Raw genomic sequence first — 19194 nt, forward strand, 5'->3', positions numbered from 1 at the left:
GTCCCCCTAATGTGAAAGATTGAACAGGGAATCAGGAGAAACCAGTTTGCTGCTCAATTTCACATCTCAAAAAACTGGGCAAAAAGTAAAAAATCTGTTTCATTGGTTCACAAGCAAAGGATATTTTGGGTCCCTTTTTTCTTAGTCAATTTTTTAAAATATAATTAAACTGAATCCTAAATAATGAACCCTTTAAGTATTGTAAACACTTCTTCTCTATTTTCTGTAGTGCAAAAACCTTTGTGTAAAATATGCTGGAGAAAAACCTGTTTTTTAAATTCCTTTATATCCAAGAAGTAAAAATAGGGAAAAATGGATTTGCATCATTTCTGCCTCAGTGCAACCTAAACTCATAACGGTGCTTCTATCTATCTGCGTATAACTTACATTGCGCAAAGGCGCGCGCTCGGACGAATCAGACACAATGCAATCCTTTCTAAACAACAAAGGTAAGTAGTATTTTAAATTCACAAATGATATGTGTTTGAATGCTCTAGCTTGATTTGGACTCTCTGGAGTGAGTGCAAGTCTGCTCGCTGTTTTCCCACCGCTAATCTCCGTACGCGGATCATATCTGACACTAATACCCCGGTTCATCGCGAGCTTGACTAGGAGCTGTCATCAGATCCCTGTGAGCCTCTGGGCGAGTGCGCCAACACATCCCCGGAACATCTGTGCAAAATAATGACTTGTTATTATTTGAGCAAACTACCAGTGGCTCGGGCCTCTCATTGGGAAAATTCACTTCTGGACAGCCACTGGCTCTCACTCTCTTTACAAAACATAACAAAATCGCCGAGTTTTCTTCAACTTGTGTGGGAGAGCAATTCTTACAAAACTCTATTTTAAGAAATTTTTATTTTCGCTATGCCCAAATTCAATTCTGGCATTTAAAGATAATCGTAGAACCATAATATTATGAAAAATCACTTAAGCTGACATGCTAATAGATTATGTAGATGCTTTCAAACGAGTCTTTTATTACGTCTAAAGACACCTTAGATATCATTTTAATGGTCATTTTCCTTTTATATAATGTAGAGGCTTTCGAGCGACTCATTTATTATGTCTTAATAAACCTTACATATCATTTTAATGGTTATTTTCCTTTAAAATGACTTGCAAATTTGACAAAATCAAACTTGAGGGCATTTGAATCCAGAACCCTTGTTTGCTCACCTCTTTTATGTATACAATTATTAAAACATTGGTTAATACATTGTAAAGTTTTTCAGTAACTAAGAAACATAATAATGAATTAGTGTTTAGAGCTGTTTGTAGCACATACCATGGTTGCATCAAACTGTGGTAAGTTGCAGGTCACCTTCTTCTGTGAAGGTTTTCGGGTTGACATTATAACTAACACATGCTACAGAGACATTGGTGGAAACACGTGCAAAATGATGAGTTTAACACCTCTGCGTTGGGTGCATTGCTAATGGGTTTTCCAGGATATAGTAATGGATCCAGGCCAGTGAATGCAACCTGTTAAAACACATATTTAATTTTAACCACCGAGGTTGTTAAATGGAACTTTAGAAGCAGAACATTGTGTGGTGTGGCTAGCTGCGTTCTTCTCAACGTGTTAATTTCCCCGTGTTTACTCTGAGTAAACATTTGTAATGCTTATGCCCTTATGGAAAGTGTAATTTCTGAAAGAACCCGATCTACTGTCGCGCTCTCTCTCTCTCTCTCTCTCTCTGTACGTATTTCTATATACATACATGTATATGCTTGGATCCTATGGCTCTGAAATGGAGGTAAACTTCCATTAATGGCGACTCGGTGCCGATGTGGCATGTGTGACGGGTCTCACAAGGCTTATTCTATTTATACATTTTAGGTGGAAGTGTTTTTTCGAGCCTTTTTTAATCCACTGTATCTTTTTGGCTGTTTTGTAAACATGCCCCAACCACAAAACTGTCAGGTTATGCTTCACCAAGGATCACTAATAATGGTGAAACCGGTATGCAGCCGTGAGCACCGTCGGTCTTATGCTGAAGATGCTATGTATAAAACCGCACACCAGATCATGAAGTTGCACTTAATGCTTTTGTAGTAAATGATTTAGGGATATTTGGATCACTCATAGTGTTTTTTTTTCCATATCCCGTGCGTTCCTCTCCTGCTCCTATTCCTATTCGCTCTGTCTAATAATGGGCTATGCATTGTGTTATTATTGTGAGAACTTATTCATTTGGGTAAATTGTGTCCGCATTTGTGATTTATTCTGTATGCACATTTTCAACTGTTACTGTGATATTTAATATTAGTGTCAGCCCTGTTTCGAAAAAAGGCCCAAGGGGAACCGAAACACGTGTCACAATAAAGGGCAATTATTTTATTTATTTACATTTGTAAAGTGCACATCGGCCCGTAGGCAACGTGGCGCTGTTGCAGAGAACTTACTTAGTTGCGATGGTAGTACAGAAAGAAGACAATGCAGACATTTTGATGTTGAAATCAACAATCACTGACTTATTGAGTGATATCAACTGAGTGTCTGCCATTTGAGTGGGTAGAAGGCTTGGCACTTCGCCTAGGGCGCCCAGTGTGCCCTTGATCATATATGTATAAAATAGCACTGCCCTGTGAGGCAAAGAGAGTTTTTGGAGCAGAAGACTTGCATTTGGGTATATCCACAGTGCTTTGCTCATTTGTCTCTGAACTGGAGGTGGTCTTCCACTTCTGCCGTGTGCCGCTTGGCTCAAATGGCTTAATCTACTATGAACATAGATGCTCCCTGGAGGTGCAAGTGGAGGCGCATTTCACCCACCTGGAAGTGCGAGTGGAGGCGCATTTCACCCACCTGGAAGTGCGAGTGGGGGCGCATTTCGCCCACACTTTACCACACAGCCGATTCACAAGCAGAAAATCCAGTTTCCCACACAGTCATCCGCTCAAAACCAAACACAGTTTCTTTCTCACTGAAACTACAAATGGGCTGACACACCATCAGTGGTTCGGCCTACTTCCCTCCGACCCACACCCGCCACCAACATTATATAATAACAAAATATACATTTCTACTGAAAGTTATGGTTTCCAACTCTAAAGTAAAATTTCCAAATGTTAATGATTTCAACGATAAGGTTCAGCTGCTCAGTCCAAATTCATTCTTCCTGGATGCCAACAAAGTCCATCCCACTACATATCAAATCTTAACTCACTCCTGTACTACTTTCTGGGTTTTTAACATAACTATGAAAAAGGGTATTCTTTTGTCAGTTTGTTTCCTGTACGTGGGCAATGTGTGTGTCTGGTGTCTCTGCGTGCTGGATTGGAGTGTTTCTGGAACTCTTAAGGGTGACACAATGGAACAGTTTCCGTTTGTGTTCCGCGTGCTGCCCAGATACCTGATTTATACAGCTAGCTCCTTCAGGGCTCACCAGTCGAAACTCGGCAGTTCAAAAGTTACAGAGGGGAAGGATTTTCCAATTGCTGAAGTAATGCAACATGCACCTTCAACTGCGGTCAGTGAACATCGTGAAATACCAGTTTCAATACAGATCATCTCCAAACGCTATGAAAGGAGTCATTAAATACAAAACAAACAAACTAAAAACGTGCACGTTCTTTCATTGGGTTAACGCACAGACCAACAGGCACTCTGTCAAGCGTGAGGTTTGCAGGGTCTATGACAACGATGATGATTTATTATTTATTTAGTGATTTTGCCTGCGCTGCACATAGAACATATTCACATACAATTATCATCCAACCGAAGTTGCTACTCAAACTCTGCCCTCTCTGTCTCGGCTTCTCTTCTTTCAATAGTCGATGAAATGAGTATCATGGCGGGGGATAGCTCGGGGCAACACTCTGCTCTTGTAAACAAGACTACACTGTGCAGCACGGGTTCGGTTCCCAGTCCCGGCACTGCGCTTAGAAGCTGGAGTCTAGCATGAAGCTCCATATAACGAACAGATTTTGTTTTAAATAAATAACAGGAAAGTCTGTTAGTTACAGTCTACAAAGACAAAAGACTATTACAGTAAAATATATTATTAATGAGTTATTATTATCTCTTGAAATTGTGCTTTCAAATAAGCATATGCACCTATGCACAATTATGTGTAGCTCTATCACGTGTTGCATAAGGTCACTGTGCACTACGGTATTATGCTAAGAGTCCATTTTCTACTCGGTTGGTTTAGAAGGAGTTATTTTTGTAAGAGGAGTTATTTTCGTCACGCTCTGTTGATAAACACATAACTCTTACTACCATAGCAGAGCCAAAAACAACATATTAGGTATTTGGAGCAAACTCAGGGCCCCGACTCATGGAATTTTGTGCACGGTTCAAAGTGACTTTGCACTGCTGAAAAGTGCCTTGGCACTGCCGAGACAAACCCTGATTCATGGAACTGTGCAAAGTGTATTTTTGCAGTGCAAGGTCATTTTGTACTGCAAAATGACTTTGTACTAACTCTACACTGCAAAAATACACTTTGCACAGTTCCATGAAGCAGGGTTTGTGTCGGCAGTGCAAAGTCACTTTTCAGTAGCGCAAAGTCACTTTGAACCGTGCAAAGAAAATCCATGATTCCCTGAAGCTCTGCATCAACCAGACTCGCAACCAAAGAAGGAATGACTTTCTGAAAGCGTTTCAACCCATGAGCCGGGCAAGAGAGTGAAACAGGCCAGAGACTAGAGTTGGAACCCCTGGTGGAAATTATAATCGCAAAGAAATTCAACACCGTCGGAGTAACTCAAATATGGATTGTGCTCTCTTGCCATTTGTGCACGTAATTGCCCTCCTCTGGAACCAAAATAGCTCTTTAAGTGCTTGAATGTGGAGTTTTGCTCCCTGAATGCATAGGGCCTGCATTGGGTCGCTTGATTTGTCCATTATGTTTATAAGAAGAAAGTATAAAGGAAAAATACAAAGTTGATTCAAAGTCCTAATTATAGGGGAACAAAAAAGGCAGCAAAACAGAGTGAAAACAGTGAAAGAGAAACAGAACAAGGCGACCATAAGAGAACGAAACATGGAACCTGAGGAGGAAATCAGCAGCAGACGTGTAAACAGAGCCGCAGAAAGAATCCAAAGCATAAGCACAATTACAAGTGCAACAGAATCCGAGGAGCACTAGCAGTGACAAGCACACGCACAATCACACAAGTCTACCGCCACTGGGATGAGACTGGTAAACTGAATCAAAACTGCAGGCAAAATCAAAGCCGCAAACAGAACCAGAAACTCTTCACTGAAAGCAGAACCAAGATTATCAACAAAAACAGGAACTTACATAAAATCAGAATCGAAACCCAAGAAGGATCAAGACAGGCTCAGAAACACAAATAGGAAATTATTCACCAGAAAGTGCAAGATGACACACTGGATCAGAAACATAATTAGATTGAGAACTATTTAAAGAATCACACCTGCAGACAGAAGAATGACCACAATCAGAAGCCGCGCTCTGCGGTAATGCGGTTAGCAACAAGACGCGCTACAAAGCAGCAATACAATCAAAAATGAAGTACAAATCAAAAATCAAAATAGAATGAGATGTACAGGAAAAACAATTAACAGAATCATGATATTAGCCAGAAACACATTGTTAAATCACAACACAGATGTTATTGGCATAAGAGCAGCAAACAAAATCAAACTAGCAAGCAGACTCAGCACGACAGCTGTGTCTAACCCATAGTGCTGAACACACTGAAAACCACAGACACAAAAGCACAAACTTAAACAAAAGTACAAAATGGAACAAAGCCGCTCATCGAACAAAAACAGCATCCAGAACTAGAAATGATGATATAATGGGAGGCTCGAATGGACTGGGAACCACAAATACAACGACGAGCGCAAGCAGAATCAGAAACCAAAATGAATTAAGCTGGCAAACTGACAAGCAAGCAAATGGAATCAGGCCTTTAAATAAAAGCTGAACCAACAATCAAGAACAGGACGTGAAAAACTAGTAGCAGAATGAGAAGCACACACACCACGTACATGGGGAACACAGTCAGACACCCCAAAAGTATCAGAAGCAAACAAAGAGCCACAGACTGAAAATCACCAACTAAAACACAACCACGAATGTGACCACAAGCAACAACAGTATCAGAATCACAAACAGGGCTGTAACTGTCATTGCAGTTAAGGCACAATCAGACCTGCACGCAGAATCATAACTACAAACAGAACCAAAAGCTTACACCGAATCAGAGGTACAGACAGATAAGAACAGCACTCAGAATGAGAACAACGCTCAGAATGAGAACAGCACTCAGAATGAGAAGAGCACACAGAATAAGAACAGCACTCAGAATGAAAACTTTAATCAAAATGTTAAAAACAATTCAACAAGAATCACAAAGGGATTCAGAAAAACAAATGATTTCTGAACTGAAAACAGATTCAGGTCCTGATTTACAAAATCGTTTTTCAATTGGACAGTCCTATTGAAAAACGATTTGAAAGTCAGGCCTGCGGAATCGAAATCAGGATGACAACCGAAAAATGAACCATAAACTGTAAATTAAAATAATCAGGATTAGAACAAGGAGCCGAAGGAAACCCCAAGCAGCACTAGCTCTGAAAGGAGAACCCAACTGGCAACAGGCAGAATGTGGATCTACAAACAAAACGGAAACCACAAGCACAGCCACAAGATTAAGTGATCAAACGCAAACTAAAACCGATCAAAAAAAGATTGAAGCACGTGAACATTGAGACCTCCAGACAGAAAAACTGGAACCCGGGTGAAAAGGGAAAGCAAGTGTATTACTTCAGGTACAATCTGCTCTTTAATCAGAATTGTCAATTAAAACTGAATTAGAATGAATATCAGAAAACAGCTGCAAGAACCAGAACTATAAAGCAACTATTTACAACTTCAAGCAGAATCAGAGCTTCAAACAGATTCAGAACACAAATGCGAACCAGATCCACATGTGAAGTCAGAGCTCAAAGCAGACTAAGGGCCCGATTCATCAAATTCTGCGCCAAAAATCAGGACTTTGCATGCCAAACTGCGTGCAAAATCCCGTTTGTCAATTCATTGAATCGACTGTGCAGCACTTTTTTATACTGTGGGGACTCCGCGCAGGCTCGGCACATCACTTTGAGAGGCAGAGTGCCTTGCACGAGACACCATGCATGGCGTGGGGCGTGAGAGGGATGGTAGGGGGCCAGAAATGAGGCAAAAAGTGGGCATTACAAGGGACGGCCCGCAGGCAGTCCATTGCACGCCCACTATTGTGTGGAGCGATATGTATTCATGGATCCAAGCATACAACCTCTCGGCCGGAAAACGGCCACGCAAAGCCCTCATACTATCCGCCACCCGAAGGCAGGCATACAGACACTTGCGCATAGGATTCACTGCGCAGCAGTAAGATCGGGTGTCGGACTTCGGAGTGTGTGTACGCAGCCGTGAATCTGATCTGACTTAGGGGTGCACGTAAACAGGGTAGCAGGGTGCAGGAATGGTTTACGGGGTTCACACACAGATTTTCAGAGTTTTACCACAGTTATGATAAATCGTACGCATGTTGTGATGGTGCCGATAGCAGTTACGGGTAACCCCGCGCTAGGTCCCCAACATGCAGGCCTGCTTGCGGGGAGCCCCATACACTGTTTGAAGGGTGTGTGTATTCGCGCCTCGGGGAGAACGCAAAGGTAGCTGTTCTGGATGATTTTTTTTGCTTTGCATGGGGGCGTGTCAGGGACGTTCCGGCCGCAACTTACATATATGGTTACGTGGCACAGACAATTCCATGAATACGCAGAGCATGCATTTCTTAATCTGCGCGGAGGCTCGCGCAGCATAGTTCTCGGCACGCCGCCTTTACGGATCAATGCACACTTGTCCATGAATCGAGCCCCCAATGACCAAAGAGTATCAAAACTCCAAGCAGAATCTTAACTACAAACAACGACCAAGATAGAGCCACAGACATAAGCAGTACTGGATAAAGAAACCAAAATGGTTCTGAAATTAGAATCAGAACTACAAACCAGAATTAAAACCGCTATCCGAATCAAAGCCTTAAAACCAATATATCAGAAATACGAACAAATACATCAGAAGCATGGATCGAAGCCACAAACCAAATTGGAGCTGCAAACAGATTCAGGGCCTTATAACTAGTGTATTAGAAATGCAGACAGAACCAGACACAAAAATCAGAATCACAAACAGAATTGAAACTTCAGACAGAATTACAAGCTGCCAAATCATAAAATCAGCAATATGAACAGAACCAGAGGCATGGCTCAGAACAACACACAGAAAAGAAACTGCTAGGAAAATAAGAGACTTAAAACAATGTATAAGAAATACTTACAGAATCGGGTGCATAAATCAGAGCCACCAACAGAAGGGAAACTGACAGGAAAATAAGAGGCTTAAAACCAATGTATCAGAAATGTATACAGAATCAGAGGCATGGCTCAGAGCCACAAACAGAAGGGAAACTGACAGGAAAATAAGAGGCTTAAAACCAATGTAACAGGAATACATACAGAATCAGAGGCATGGCTCGGAGCCACAAACAGAAGGGAAACTGACAGGAAAATAAGAGGCTTAAAACCAATGTATCAGAAATGTATACAGAATCAGAGGCATGGCTCGGAGCCACAAACAGAAGGGAAACTGACAGGAAAATAAGAGGCTTAAAACCAATGTAACAGGAATACATACAGAATCAGAGTCATGGCTCAAAGCCACAAACTGAATCAAATCTGCAAACAGAATCAGAGGCTTTAAAACAGTGAATCAGAAGCATTGATAAGAGTCAGAGACAGAATGGAAACTGCCATCAGAATCAGATTTTGAAAACCAGTGAAAGAGAAATACGGACGAAATCAGAAGCCTGGCTCAGAGGAACACATAGCATCAAAGCCTTAAAAGGAGTGGATCAGACATACAGACAGAACCAGAAACCTGGACAGAGTCACAGATTTAATCAAAACTGCAAAGAGGGTTACAGCTGGAAACAGGGCTGCATGGTAGGGCACGGAGACTAACTTTAGCCAAAGTGCTCCACGGCGGCACTCGAGCCGCAGAAGATGGGCTGTAGCTGCATTTGTATTTAAAGCTCTGATGAGGGCTAGTTCTTGTGGCGTCAATGAACATAAATTGGAGTGGTGGAGGGTGGGTGGATGTTTGTGTGGCAAGATGCAGTTGGAGGTTGTCGCGCGCTGTTTCTACCTTCGCCTTCTCTATGGCTAAGGTTGGTGATCTGGGGTGCAGGGCCAGGAATCAGAGAGGGTCTAGTGATGTGCAGGCAGACACCCCCTGTGCTCTTGCCAGCTCCCCATTCTATGCCCAGAGACCTTGAATTGCACATACGAAGAGCACAATGTGTTTTCAGTGAATTCATAATGCGACTTGGATTTTGTTCACAGGGCAATGTTTGATCCAATCGTACTCTTCTGCCGTGGACCGGAAATAAATTGAAAGAATAGGTTCGTGCACAAGGGCAAAGGTTCTGTAATAAGGTCCAATGTGTTCCTGGGCCATTCACTTGTTCTCCCTATTCGTGAGCTCCCTTGCCTGCCTGCATATGAAGCGCTTAGAAGCAGGTTAAATGGCAGTACTAAGTGTCGCGCAACAGACATCCATCCAAGGTTGACGGATTGAGTGGCATTTCAGTGAGGAACCAGGACAGGTGTTCACACAATTGCTAGAAAGACTTGTGTACTGGCACGTTATAAATTACTTATATCATATCAGGCGTCCTGGCGTTCTAGCGCTATATGGTGGGACTGAGTGTTGAAGGATGATATGATATGATATGATCGTTTATTTATATAGCGCCTATACACAATGTGTTTCAAAGCGCTTCAAGGCAAGGGAGGGAACAAGGGAAAATACAACCACATTCTTACAGGCCATGAACAGTAATGATGTGAAATTAACTATCGTACTCGGCCTGACGACATTTCAGATAGTGCAAGAGCTAAGACATAGATAAGGAAGGGAGGGGGAGAGTGGGAAGGAAATGGAAACAGACGGGCGACTACCGTACTAGGCCTGACGACATTTCTGGTAGAGCCGGAGAAAACAAAAGGTGAGGGAGAGGGGTGCAGAAAGGGAGGGGAGGAACAAAACAAGCAACTGTTGTACTAGGCCTGACGACATTTCAGATAGTGCTGGAGGGGTGGTGCGGAGGAAAAAAACAGTAATGGGAGGGTGGAGGACACAGACGAGGTTGCTATCATATTAGGTCCAGGGAGAATTCTGATGGAGTAAGTGCATAGAATGCATAGATGAATAGTTGATTGCATTCCTTGCATGGCTCGCCCCTCAGGAGAGCAGTGCACCGGTTCTCGGTCTCCACCAGGTGGAACCAAGGGTGGGGTGGGCAGTGGTCTTTAGAAGGATTTAGCGAACTGTGTCCTTCGAGCCCATCTGTTCTGGAGCAAGTCTCCACTCCCCTAGCTTCCAGGCCCCCATCATTCCTTAATGGAGAAACAAATCAAACCCCAGTGATGTTTGGCTGACTCCGCCCCGGCCCTACTCGACATTTAGAGGCCCTAGAATGTTGTTTTCCATCTAAAATGTAATATGCTCACAAATGTCACCACGTGAGGGGTACCTGGCAATGTCCAGTACTCGAAAGCGTTGGGCACGGCCAATCCCCTCCACTTCCTAAAAGGAAGTCATTTGTGGAAAGAGCACTAGGATAAAGCTGGAGACTGAATAGTGTCGGCTGCTTTCTACAAAGGTTAGTGGAATGGGAAAAAACATGGCCATTGGGAGTTTTTTTACTGGCAAGGTATACTGTGAATCTATACAAATATTTTAAATGTAAACCATACAAATATTGTACACCAATCATTCCTGGCTACCCCACACGTCCCTCATACACGTGAAACTGGTGCCTTTTAGTTTACTAAGTGGAGATGAGTTGTTTAGATGCTGGACCTGAAGGCTGCCAGCCCTTCCGCAGACTCTCACGCAACTCTTGGGGACATACAGAGCACCCTAAAATATGAACGTTAATTCAGGCCTTCAAACATGCATGGGGTGTGCTTTATAAGTTCAAAGGTGGAACAGGGAGACCCGAGATCTAATCCCGGCTTCCTCTCTTGATGCGATCTGTGTGATCCTGGGAAAATATGTCATCTCCTTGAGCCTTGACTTCCTCAGCTGCCAAAATCAGGGGCACTTTGAAACAGACTAACCGTCAATAAAAATATCTGCACAAAATGAACTTTTACAAAGGTTGGACATGGTCCTGTAGTCCCCCCCCCCCCACCCCCCCCACCACGGGGTGGGGGGGTACTGTGCGGGGGGTGAAGAATGAATTATGTCTATCATCTTCCATAGGTAACTCAAGCCTAGAAATGGGCCTTCTGCAGGCGGGGAAGGAATACCGCTTGTTACTTCCTTCCTTTAGTGCCCCTTTTTCTCCGAAAAGACCATCAGAATGTCCTGTGGCCGCTGTGCTATGCACATTTGCTTATTGTATGTATTGTGCATTTGTAAGGCGCCTACACTTCAAGTAAATTGTAAAGTTTCAATATCACATCAGTGATATTTATTCATGGAAGACTGGGTGTATCAAATACGCATGTATTTTCTGCCTTTAATAGCACCAGCCATACTACTGAGTGGCTATGATTCATGCTACATTCAATTTACATTAATAAAAAAAGCAGAACAGCAAATATTTGATTATAGGTGAAGCACAAAGCCTGTGTCTTTGGCAATCCACGAACAGCTGGATATAAAATAGGCTCTACAGTCACTATCATTTCATCTTTCAAAAGAAACATCCTTGTTTAAGTTTTTCCTGGAAGTTAGCGAGGGCATTGAACACTTTCGTATTTATTGCGTGATAATGGCGGCAGCCCGGCCATCCTGAGGTGACCTGCCGGGCGCACGTGCCCAGGCTGCCCCGGTGGGCCTGGCTGCTACTAAAGGGTCTTTACTCCTCTGCAGAAGGCTGTGGTGTGCGGCCTGGGCCCCCGGCACTACCACGGCGTAGCAACCCCCCCCCCACGTAGTCAAACTGGTGAATTTGCCGATGCGCTGGTTCTCAATAGTGTAATTAACAAAGGATTCATTTCTCAATTAAATCCCACAATTTAACTCAATTTCAGTGCAAGTTGGGGATCTTTTACACAAGAAGTTGTCCTCCTCTTTAGAAAAGAAAGATTGTCTGTGGTGTTTAAAATAACGACCTGCCCTTCCACACAGCCACCTACAACCGGATGGGCAGGAATTGCACACCAAAAAAGTCACAAACAGAGGATGGGTGCTCGTTCACTTAAAGAAACAGACAGCCGTTTGGGAAATGTTACCTTAATGGCCATTTTAGTGCGTGCACGCTGCATAAGCAAGCAGGGCGAGTTCTTCTTCAGGGCATGCATGTGCCCTTTGGGCCTTTCACAGGACTTGACACTGACATGCAGCCTGTGGCCGGGCCCTTCCACATGTGGCAGATGTGGAAAGTAAAGGAATGTCGGAATAAGGCTTCTTTGACCAGGATCACACCGTTTTGGTTGAGCCAGGATATTAGCATTGAGTAAGTCGACGGTGCATGGGTAACCGCTGGAATTGTGTGATTCTGTTGAGACTCTTGCCATGGTTCCAGGTCCTCATGGGCCTTAAAAGCTCCCCGTAAGCCCAGCAAATTCTCGGAAAACGGTGAGCACTGGGGTTGTGATGTTCTTGAAAGACGGCATAGTTTGATGAGTTCAACCGTGGAGAAGTATGTGACACCTAGCTTTAGGGAGCTGAATGCATGTACGGAGAAAGTTAGCTCCATAGAACCAGGCAGACGTGCTTGCTTTAGGACTTCTGAATCCATGGGCCACCGGCTTGGTCCCTGGCTAGTAAGTCTGCAGAGCCCTGCAAGTGGTGTCAGGCCTAAAGGTGCCAGTGGCCATTGGCCTAGGCCGCGGTGGAGTTATGTGCTGGATATCGCGTCTGCAGGTTTCAACCCGTCAGGACTAAACAAACCTTTCAAGTGAGTGAGCACGTTCATTAAAGGCCGCTCCATCGAACGAGCGGACAGTAATGTCCCCAGATAAAATGTATGGTGTTCAGGGAAAAAATGCCTTCCAGGCTATGTATCATCTATCGATCTATCCATCTGTCTATCTGTCTATCTATCTATCGATATATTTGTCTGCGCTTTCGTCTAAACCAGCTGCCAACCTTGGACCGTATCGGCAGTTGGACAGATTCTACGGCAGCGTGCCCGCTGGACCGTATCGGCAGTTGGACAGATTCTACGGCAGCGTGCCCGCTGGACCGTATCGGCAGTTGGACAGATTCTACGGCAGCGCGCCCGCTGCACTGCAGATCCTGTGGATGTGTTCCAATCCCCGAAACTTTAAAACATGTAGGGCCTGATTCACAGAAGTGTTTTATAATGGCGCAGTCCCACGGGAAAGTGCTCGGAGAACCAGGCCCAAAGTTTCCACGAGCAGAATCCAGTATTTTAAACGTGTAACACCAGAAGGTTTAAAGGGATTGGGAGAACATTTTTGGGTTCGCCTTATGTGGGGCGAAACTGTCCCACTGGTCTTAGCCCTCTACAGGTTCCTTCCTGAACCTTTGGTCCTACTTGAACCGAGGGGGAGCCAATCATCGCGCTCGACGCATCATTTTCTTTCTTCCCTATTCTGGTTAATGGGGGGAACTGTTTGTTGTTTCCCCTCTTCTGCAATGCATTGCGCGTGAGAATGTAGCATCATTTTAGGTTTTTAGGATTATGTCTGTGCCTATGTATTTTATTATTTACTGTTTTTATGTTTTTACGTGATATTAAATATGATTGTGAAAAGTTTCAATGTTTTAAAACAAAGAACACAATAAAAATATGAATAATAATAACAGATAAAGCTATGTGTATCTATTCATGTATCCATATATATATGTCTGTCTATTTATCAATTAATAAATGGCTCTATATGTTTATCTATCTACTTATCGATCTATCTGTGTATCTATCGATTTATCTATAAATCTGTCAGTTTATTAATTAATAAATGGTTCTATGTGTTTATCTATCTATCAATCTATCTATTTATTTATTTATTTTTTACATTTGTAAAGCGCATTGCAGCCCGGAGGCATAGAGGCTCCATTACCTATATAGCTATGTCTTAATAAATGGCTCTATATGGTTAGCTATCCATCTGTGTATCTATGTGTGCATTTATATACGTGTCTTTTTATTAGTAGCTGGTGCTATATGTTTATCTATCCATTTATCTATATATCTCTATTTATTAGTTAATTAATGGACTTATATGTTTATCGATATGTGTACCTACCGATGTATCTATATATCTGCCTATCTATCTATTAATTAATAAATAGTTCGATATGTTTATCAATCTCGATCTATCTGTGTATCTTTCTATCCATTATCTATATATCTATTTATTAATACGTGGCTCTATATATTTGTCCATCTGTGTATCTATCTGTTTATCTATATATTTGTCTATTTTTTAATAGCTGGTGCTATATGTTTATCTATCCAATTAATGGCTGCATATGTTTATTGATCAATCTGTGTACTTACCATTTAGGTGGGGTGGGGGTGGGGGTGTCTGTTTGTTAACTAATACATGGATCCATATGTCTACCTATCCACCCGTCTCTCTCTGGAGACCCCTGCCGACCTGTGCAATATGTGGTATGTGATTGGCTATTTGACATGCCTGTCCCTGGCAGGAGGCAGCGCGCAGCACGGAGGGCCAGGCATAAGGCAGGGCATGGCATATCACTGGGCCTCGTGTTGTGCTTTTTAGCAGTGCTGGATTAAACCCTCTAGAGGCCCCTGGGCAGTCAAAATGTTGCCCCCCACTCCCCACCCCACTCGTGTTTAAGGTTCTGCACCGCGTCGTTTTGATCCGTTGCCGCGGGGCCCCTACAGGGACAGGGGCCCACATGCCGGCGCCTACTTGGCCCAGTGGATAATACGGAGCTGCTTTTGAGGATCCGGCCTTCAGGAAAGTTCTCTCTCGAGCGCAGAGACGCGGGGAGTGAAGGCTTCTGCACGCAGGCGCCGGGCCGCGTGCCAGGCACACTCTCATGGCCAGCCTTTGCCCCTCCCGCCGCTGTGCCCCTGTATCTTCCAGGGCAGGCTTTCTGCTTATCTCGGGGGTCTCTTGCCGGTGCAGGGTATGCCCGGGCCCCCTCGCCCTCCTAGTGTCAGTGCGTCTGTTGCACGTGGTGTATCAGGAAACAGGTTGTGCTAAAGTTGCCCGGGTAAAGGTTGTGTGCAGTGAGCTACTGCCCGCAGTGTGCTGGTTCTGCCAATACTCCGGCTGCGTTAGTTCAACGTGCCAGGGACCGGGTTACCAGATTCTGCCAATGCTGCGTCCACTAGAACCCGGAAAATGCCCAGTCCGGTGGCATTCCTTGCCCGTTACTCTGCTTGTCCTGGAAACGCAGGTGCCCGCTGAGCCTCGTTGTTTGCCAGTGCCCCCTTTGCGGTGCTCATGTGTCACACATTTAGACGTTATGCCAGTTGTGCCTTTTGCCATTGTCAGCGTTGGGCTATTTTTAACAATGGCGACCAGCTCTGTTGACTGTGCCAGCCCCAGCGCCTGCTCAATTGACATTAGAGCAGGCAACCACCCCCCAAACCCACTCTAAACCCCCCCCCCCTCCGCCCCCCAGACCCCGTGCAAGGAAGCAGCGACACAGGGCCGAGTTTATCCTGTTAATACATCACTCCACGGACTGACAACACAATGCTTTGATGGGGGTTGGTAACTGTTGATAACTGACGGAAAACCTACTTTTCCCGTCGGTAAGTCGCGTGACTCCTGCACTACACAGCGCATTTGAGCTTTTATTAAACTAAAGGCAGAATCGGTCGATTGCTTCTCCCGCAGTAATACATTGTATACCAGACGTTATCATAAGATAATTGACCACCATTATAAAACGCATCTGTGAATCAGGCCCTTGGACTCGTAGGAGGCCCTTTCCTTCGGCAAGGGGCGAAGGAATTGGCTGTCAGTCAGTTATCGTGGGATATTGCCGGCACCCACGCCTGCCCACACAACATGGTGGGGAATTCTATATGCACACCCCATTTTTCAATCCATTGATCTAAATGTTTGCAGCAAACGAAATTGCCTCCAGGTGCTGACAGCCAAGGGGGTAGGAAAGCTTGTTCTGTTTCACTTGCTGGTTTAGTGCCTAGTGCCCGGGTATATTCAGTTTTCAGCGCTATATAAACACAATGAAATGCTTATGCACCCTGCAGGCCTGATTTACAAGGGGTTTTCCAATGGGATGGTATCATTGTAAAACACGTGTTTAGAAAAGTTTCATGTATTTCCTGGCCCTGAGACTGGGTGGAGAGGCTGTGCAGGGCCCCCAGTCTGCCACCCAGAGGGGTGCCAATACCTGATGGCCGATTCTTCCATCTACGGCCACAAGTACACCTGCTGGTGATGCTTTCATGTGTGTGCTTCAAAGCGCCCAGAGGCCACAGTTTAGTAACAGCGCAGCATTAAACATAGCCGACTTAAAGCTGCCTGCGCCCACGGGCACCGGCCTCTTTAGCCCGCTCCCACCACCCACTGGGTGCCAGGCGAATGTATTACACGCACCGCAAACACCGCGTGACTTTTAAAACATGTACGGGTCGCCTCCGAGAGACAGGGTCACAACAAAGGTACGGCGCTTTCCAGCGCTTCAGAGTGGCAGAGCATATATGTAAACAACGCGCACGTCCTATGTGTGGTGTGTGTCTGCATGTGTTGTGTGTGGGTGAGTGCAATGTTATGTGCAAAGCTCCTCACGAGTGCAGGATTCCAGTGGTTGCCTGGTACATGCATGTGTACAAGAGCGTGGAGAGGTCGTGTGAGTGGGCGCGCGCGCGCGTGTAAGGCTCTGTGCAATGCCCCCCACCTGTGTAGTGGGTGTGCGGGCGTATGTTTATATGTGCAGTAGGCTATGCATGCGAGATGCCCTTACCTATGCAGTGTGTGTGTGACAGATGTGTGCGTGCGTATGTGTATGAGTGCAGCAGGCCATGCACGCGCGCTGCCCTTCACCTGTGCAGGGTGTGTGTGTGTGTGTGGCAGGTGTGTGCGCGCGTATGTTTATGTGTGCAGTAGGCTATGCGTGCGAGGTGCTCCTCACCTGTGCAGGGTGTGTGTGTGTGGCAGGTGTGTGCGCGCGCATGTTTATGTGTGCAGTAGGCTATGCATGCGAGATGTCCCTGACCTGTGCAGTGTGTGCGTGTGGCAGATGTGTGCGTGCGTATGTGTATGGGTGCAGCAGGCCATGCACGCGCGCTGCCCCTTACCTGTGCAGGAGTGCAGCGGTTTGGGCCTCACCAGCAGCGACGGGCACACCGAGTAGAGGGACAGCTTCTCGAAGTAGTCGCACGTCTCCTTGGACAAGATCTCGTCCATCATGAAGGTCTTGTAGCGCCGCCTGGCCGCCTTCATCTGCCCCGGGGAGGAGAGCCTGAGCTCAGCCTGGCAGTGCATGGCGCCACGGGAGGCACAGCCAAGTCCCGTGCTGTGGAGGTTGCAGGCTTTGATGGGGGTCTGTGGGCGGGAGCCCCCTGCAGGTTCTGGCGAGGAGGAGGTGTGTGGCATGCGCCGAGAGGTCCTGTGAAGGTATGATGGGCGCCCGGTCCCTATAAACTGCGGGGGACTGCTGCGGGTTAGCTGGAATCCTCTTTTCACAGATCTCCTGGGGCGCAGAGATCCCTTGCTCTGTGGGGCAGAGATCCCCGGTGATGAGGGGCGCTGGACTCCCCCACACGCTCTGTCTCTGGAGGTGTGGAGCTGTGCGCACCCCCTGCAGCCGGTGTCCCTGAAGCTGCCCCGGCTCCCAGCAGCCTACCTCTCCGGTGTCCCCTCGCGCTCTGCCCGCCACTGCCGCCCTCTCTCCTCCTATATAAACCACCTGCTCGCCATCCCTGGACGCCTTTTTGGGGCACTGCGCTTGTCAATCACAGGCGGCGGCGCGCGCTCAGAGGGTCGATCCGCGCAGAGGTGTTTGTTCAGGGCAGGGTGGGGGCACAGAACAAGTGCGCTCTGATTAGGGCTGGCTCCTCGCCCCCTCCTCTATCCCCTACCCCCTCCTCGCTCTCTCAGTGCCCCTGGCCTCTCACCCCCCCCCCCCGTCTCACACCGAGGAGCTCTTCCTGAGGCTGTCCCTCGTCTCTGTCCTGTGACAATCTCTCCGTGTGCGCCTCTCACTCCTCCCCTCTCTATTTTAAGACACGTTTTTTTTTTCAGAGCTGGAAAATGTCCAGACACTAGAACTGCAATTAGGCAATTGTATTCGGCACAGCTGCGATGCCCCTGTACTGCGCACACAGCGGAGCATTAGCGCGTGACGCTTCTGGGCGCACGTCGCTGGCATCCGAGGGTGTGTTTGGGATCTCGTTTGTAAATGATTTGGAGAATATTGTTGTGTTGTGTGTAGTGTGTTCTATTCACCTCCTTTGCCTCGCTGACAGGCAAAGGCGCTTCAATGCCATGAACTATGGCAGGAGGCGCTATACAAATGCAAGATAACATATCAGTTGGAATGCAGCAACAGCTGCTTGTGTTTTGTAACACCGCGCACATATGTTGTCGTGCACTGCCAGCAATGCATCCGAGTGCTTTTGTTGTGGTCTGTGTTCGTGTGTCTGTTTCTTTCTTTCGCCTTCTTGGTGTGGTTAAGCATGTGTGTGTGTGCTTTCCCCCAGCTTGCCTGTGATTACATGTAGGCTACACCACACGTTTTCTTATTAGTATTGCGTACACACTTTGTGGGCGTGCTAATCGCAAATGTTCTATTCGTTTTTGAACTCCTAAATAAACACGTCTGTGGGTTGTGGTGAGTGCTTAAGGGTGATTGCCCGGGATGAACTGGAAACTAAAAGTGGCCCTGGAAATGTTCTTCAAAGTGGCCCCATGTTACACTGCGCAAGCCAACGAATCTGGGGGGTGGGGGGGGGGAGGGTGGGTCTCCCGCCATGAACATTTGGAACAATGGGTGCAAATAGTGCATTTTAAAGCACATGTAACCCCTTATACATTTTGAACCCCAATAAACACCCTGATTAACAAAGCGTTGCACGGTGTATTTTTGCCGTGCAAAGTCACTTTGCACCTCGCTAAAAGTTCCATGAATCAGGCTTGTTGTTTGCAAGGGATGTGCAGGGTGAGGAGAGGAGGAAAGATGGGGGTGGGGGTGGGGTGACTGGGAGGGAGGGTGCAAGAAGCAGAACACCAAG

General features: G+C 45.9%; 1 protein-coding gene across 1 annotated transcript in view; it reads right to left on the minus strand.

Moving 5' to 3' along the window:
- Window positions 1-18077, minus strand: part of BARX2 (BARX homeobox 2) — a 108764-nt gene extending 90687 nt beyond the window's left edge. Inside the window, exon 1 of the mRNA XM_069614155.1 lies at window positions 17260-18077. Coding sequence (XP_069470256.1) covers window positions 17260-17557 — 298 coding nt within the window. The 5' untranslated portion in view covers window positions 17558-18077. The remainder of the gene's footprint in view (window positions 1-17259) is intronic.
- Window positions 18078-19194: the final 1117 nt, after the last annotated feature.

The sequence above is a fragment of the Ambystoma mexicanum genome, chromosome 9 (genome assembly GCF_040938575.1).
Source record: "Ambystoma mexicanum isolate Mex_15411 chromosome 9, UKY_AmexF1_1, whole genome shotgun sequence".
Lineage (NCBI taxonomy): Eukaryota > Metazoa > Chordata > Amphibia > Caudata > Ambystomatidae > Ambystoma > Ambystoma mexicanum.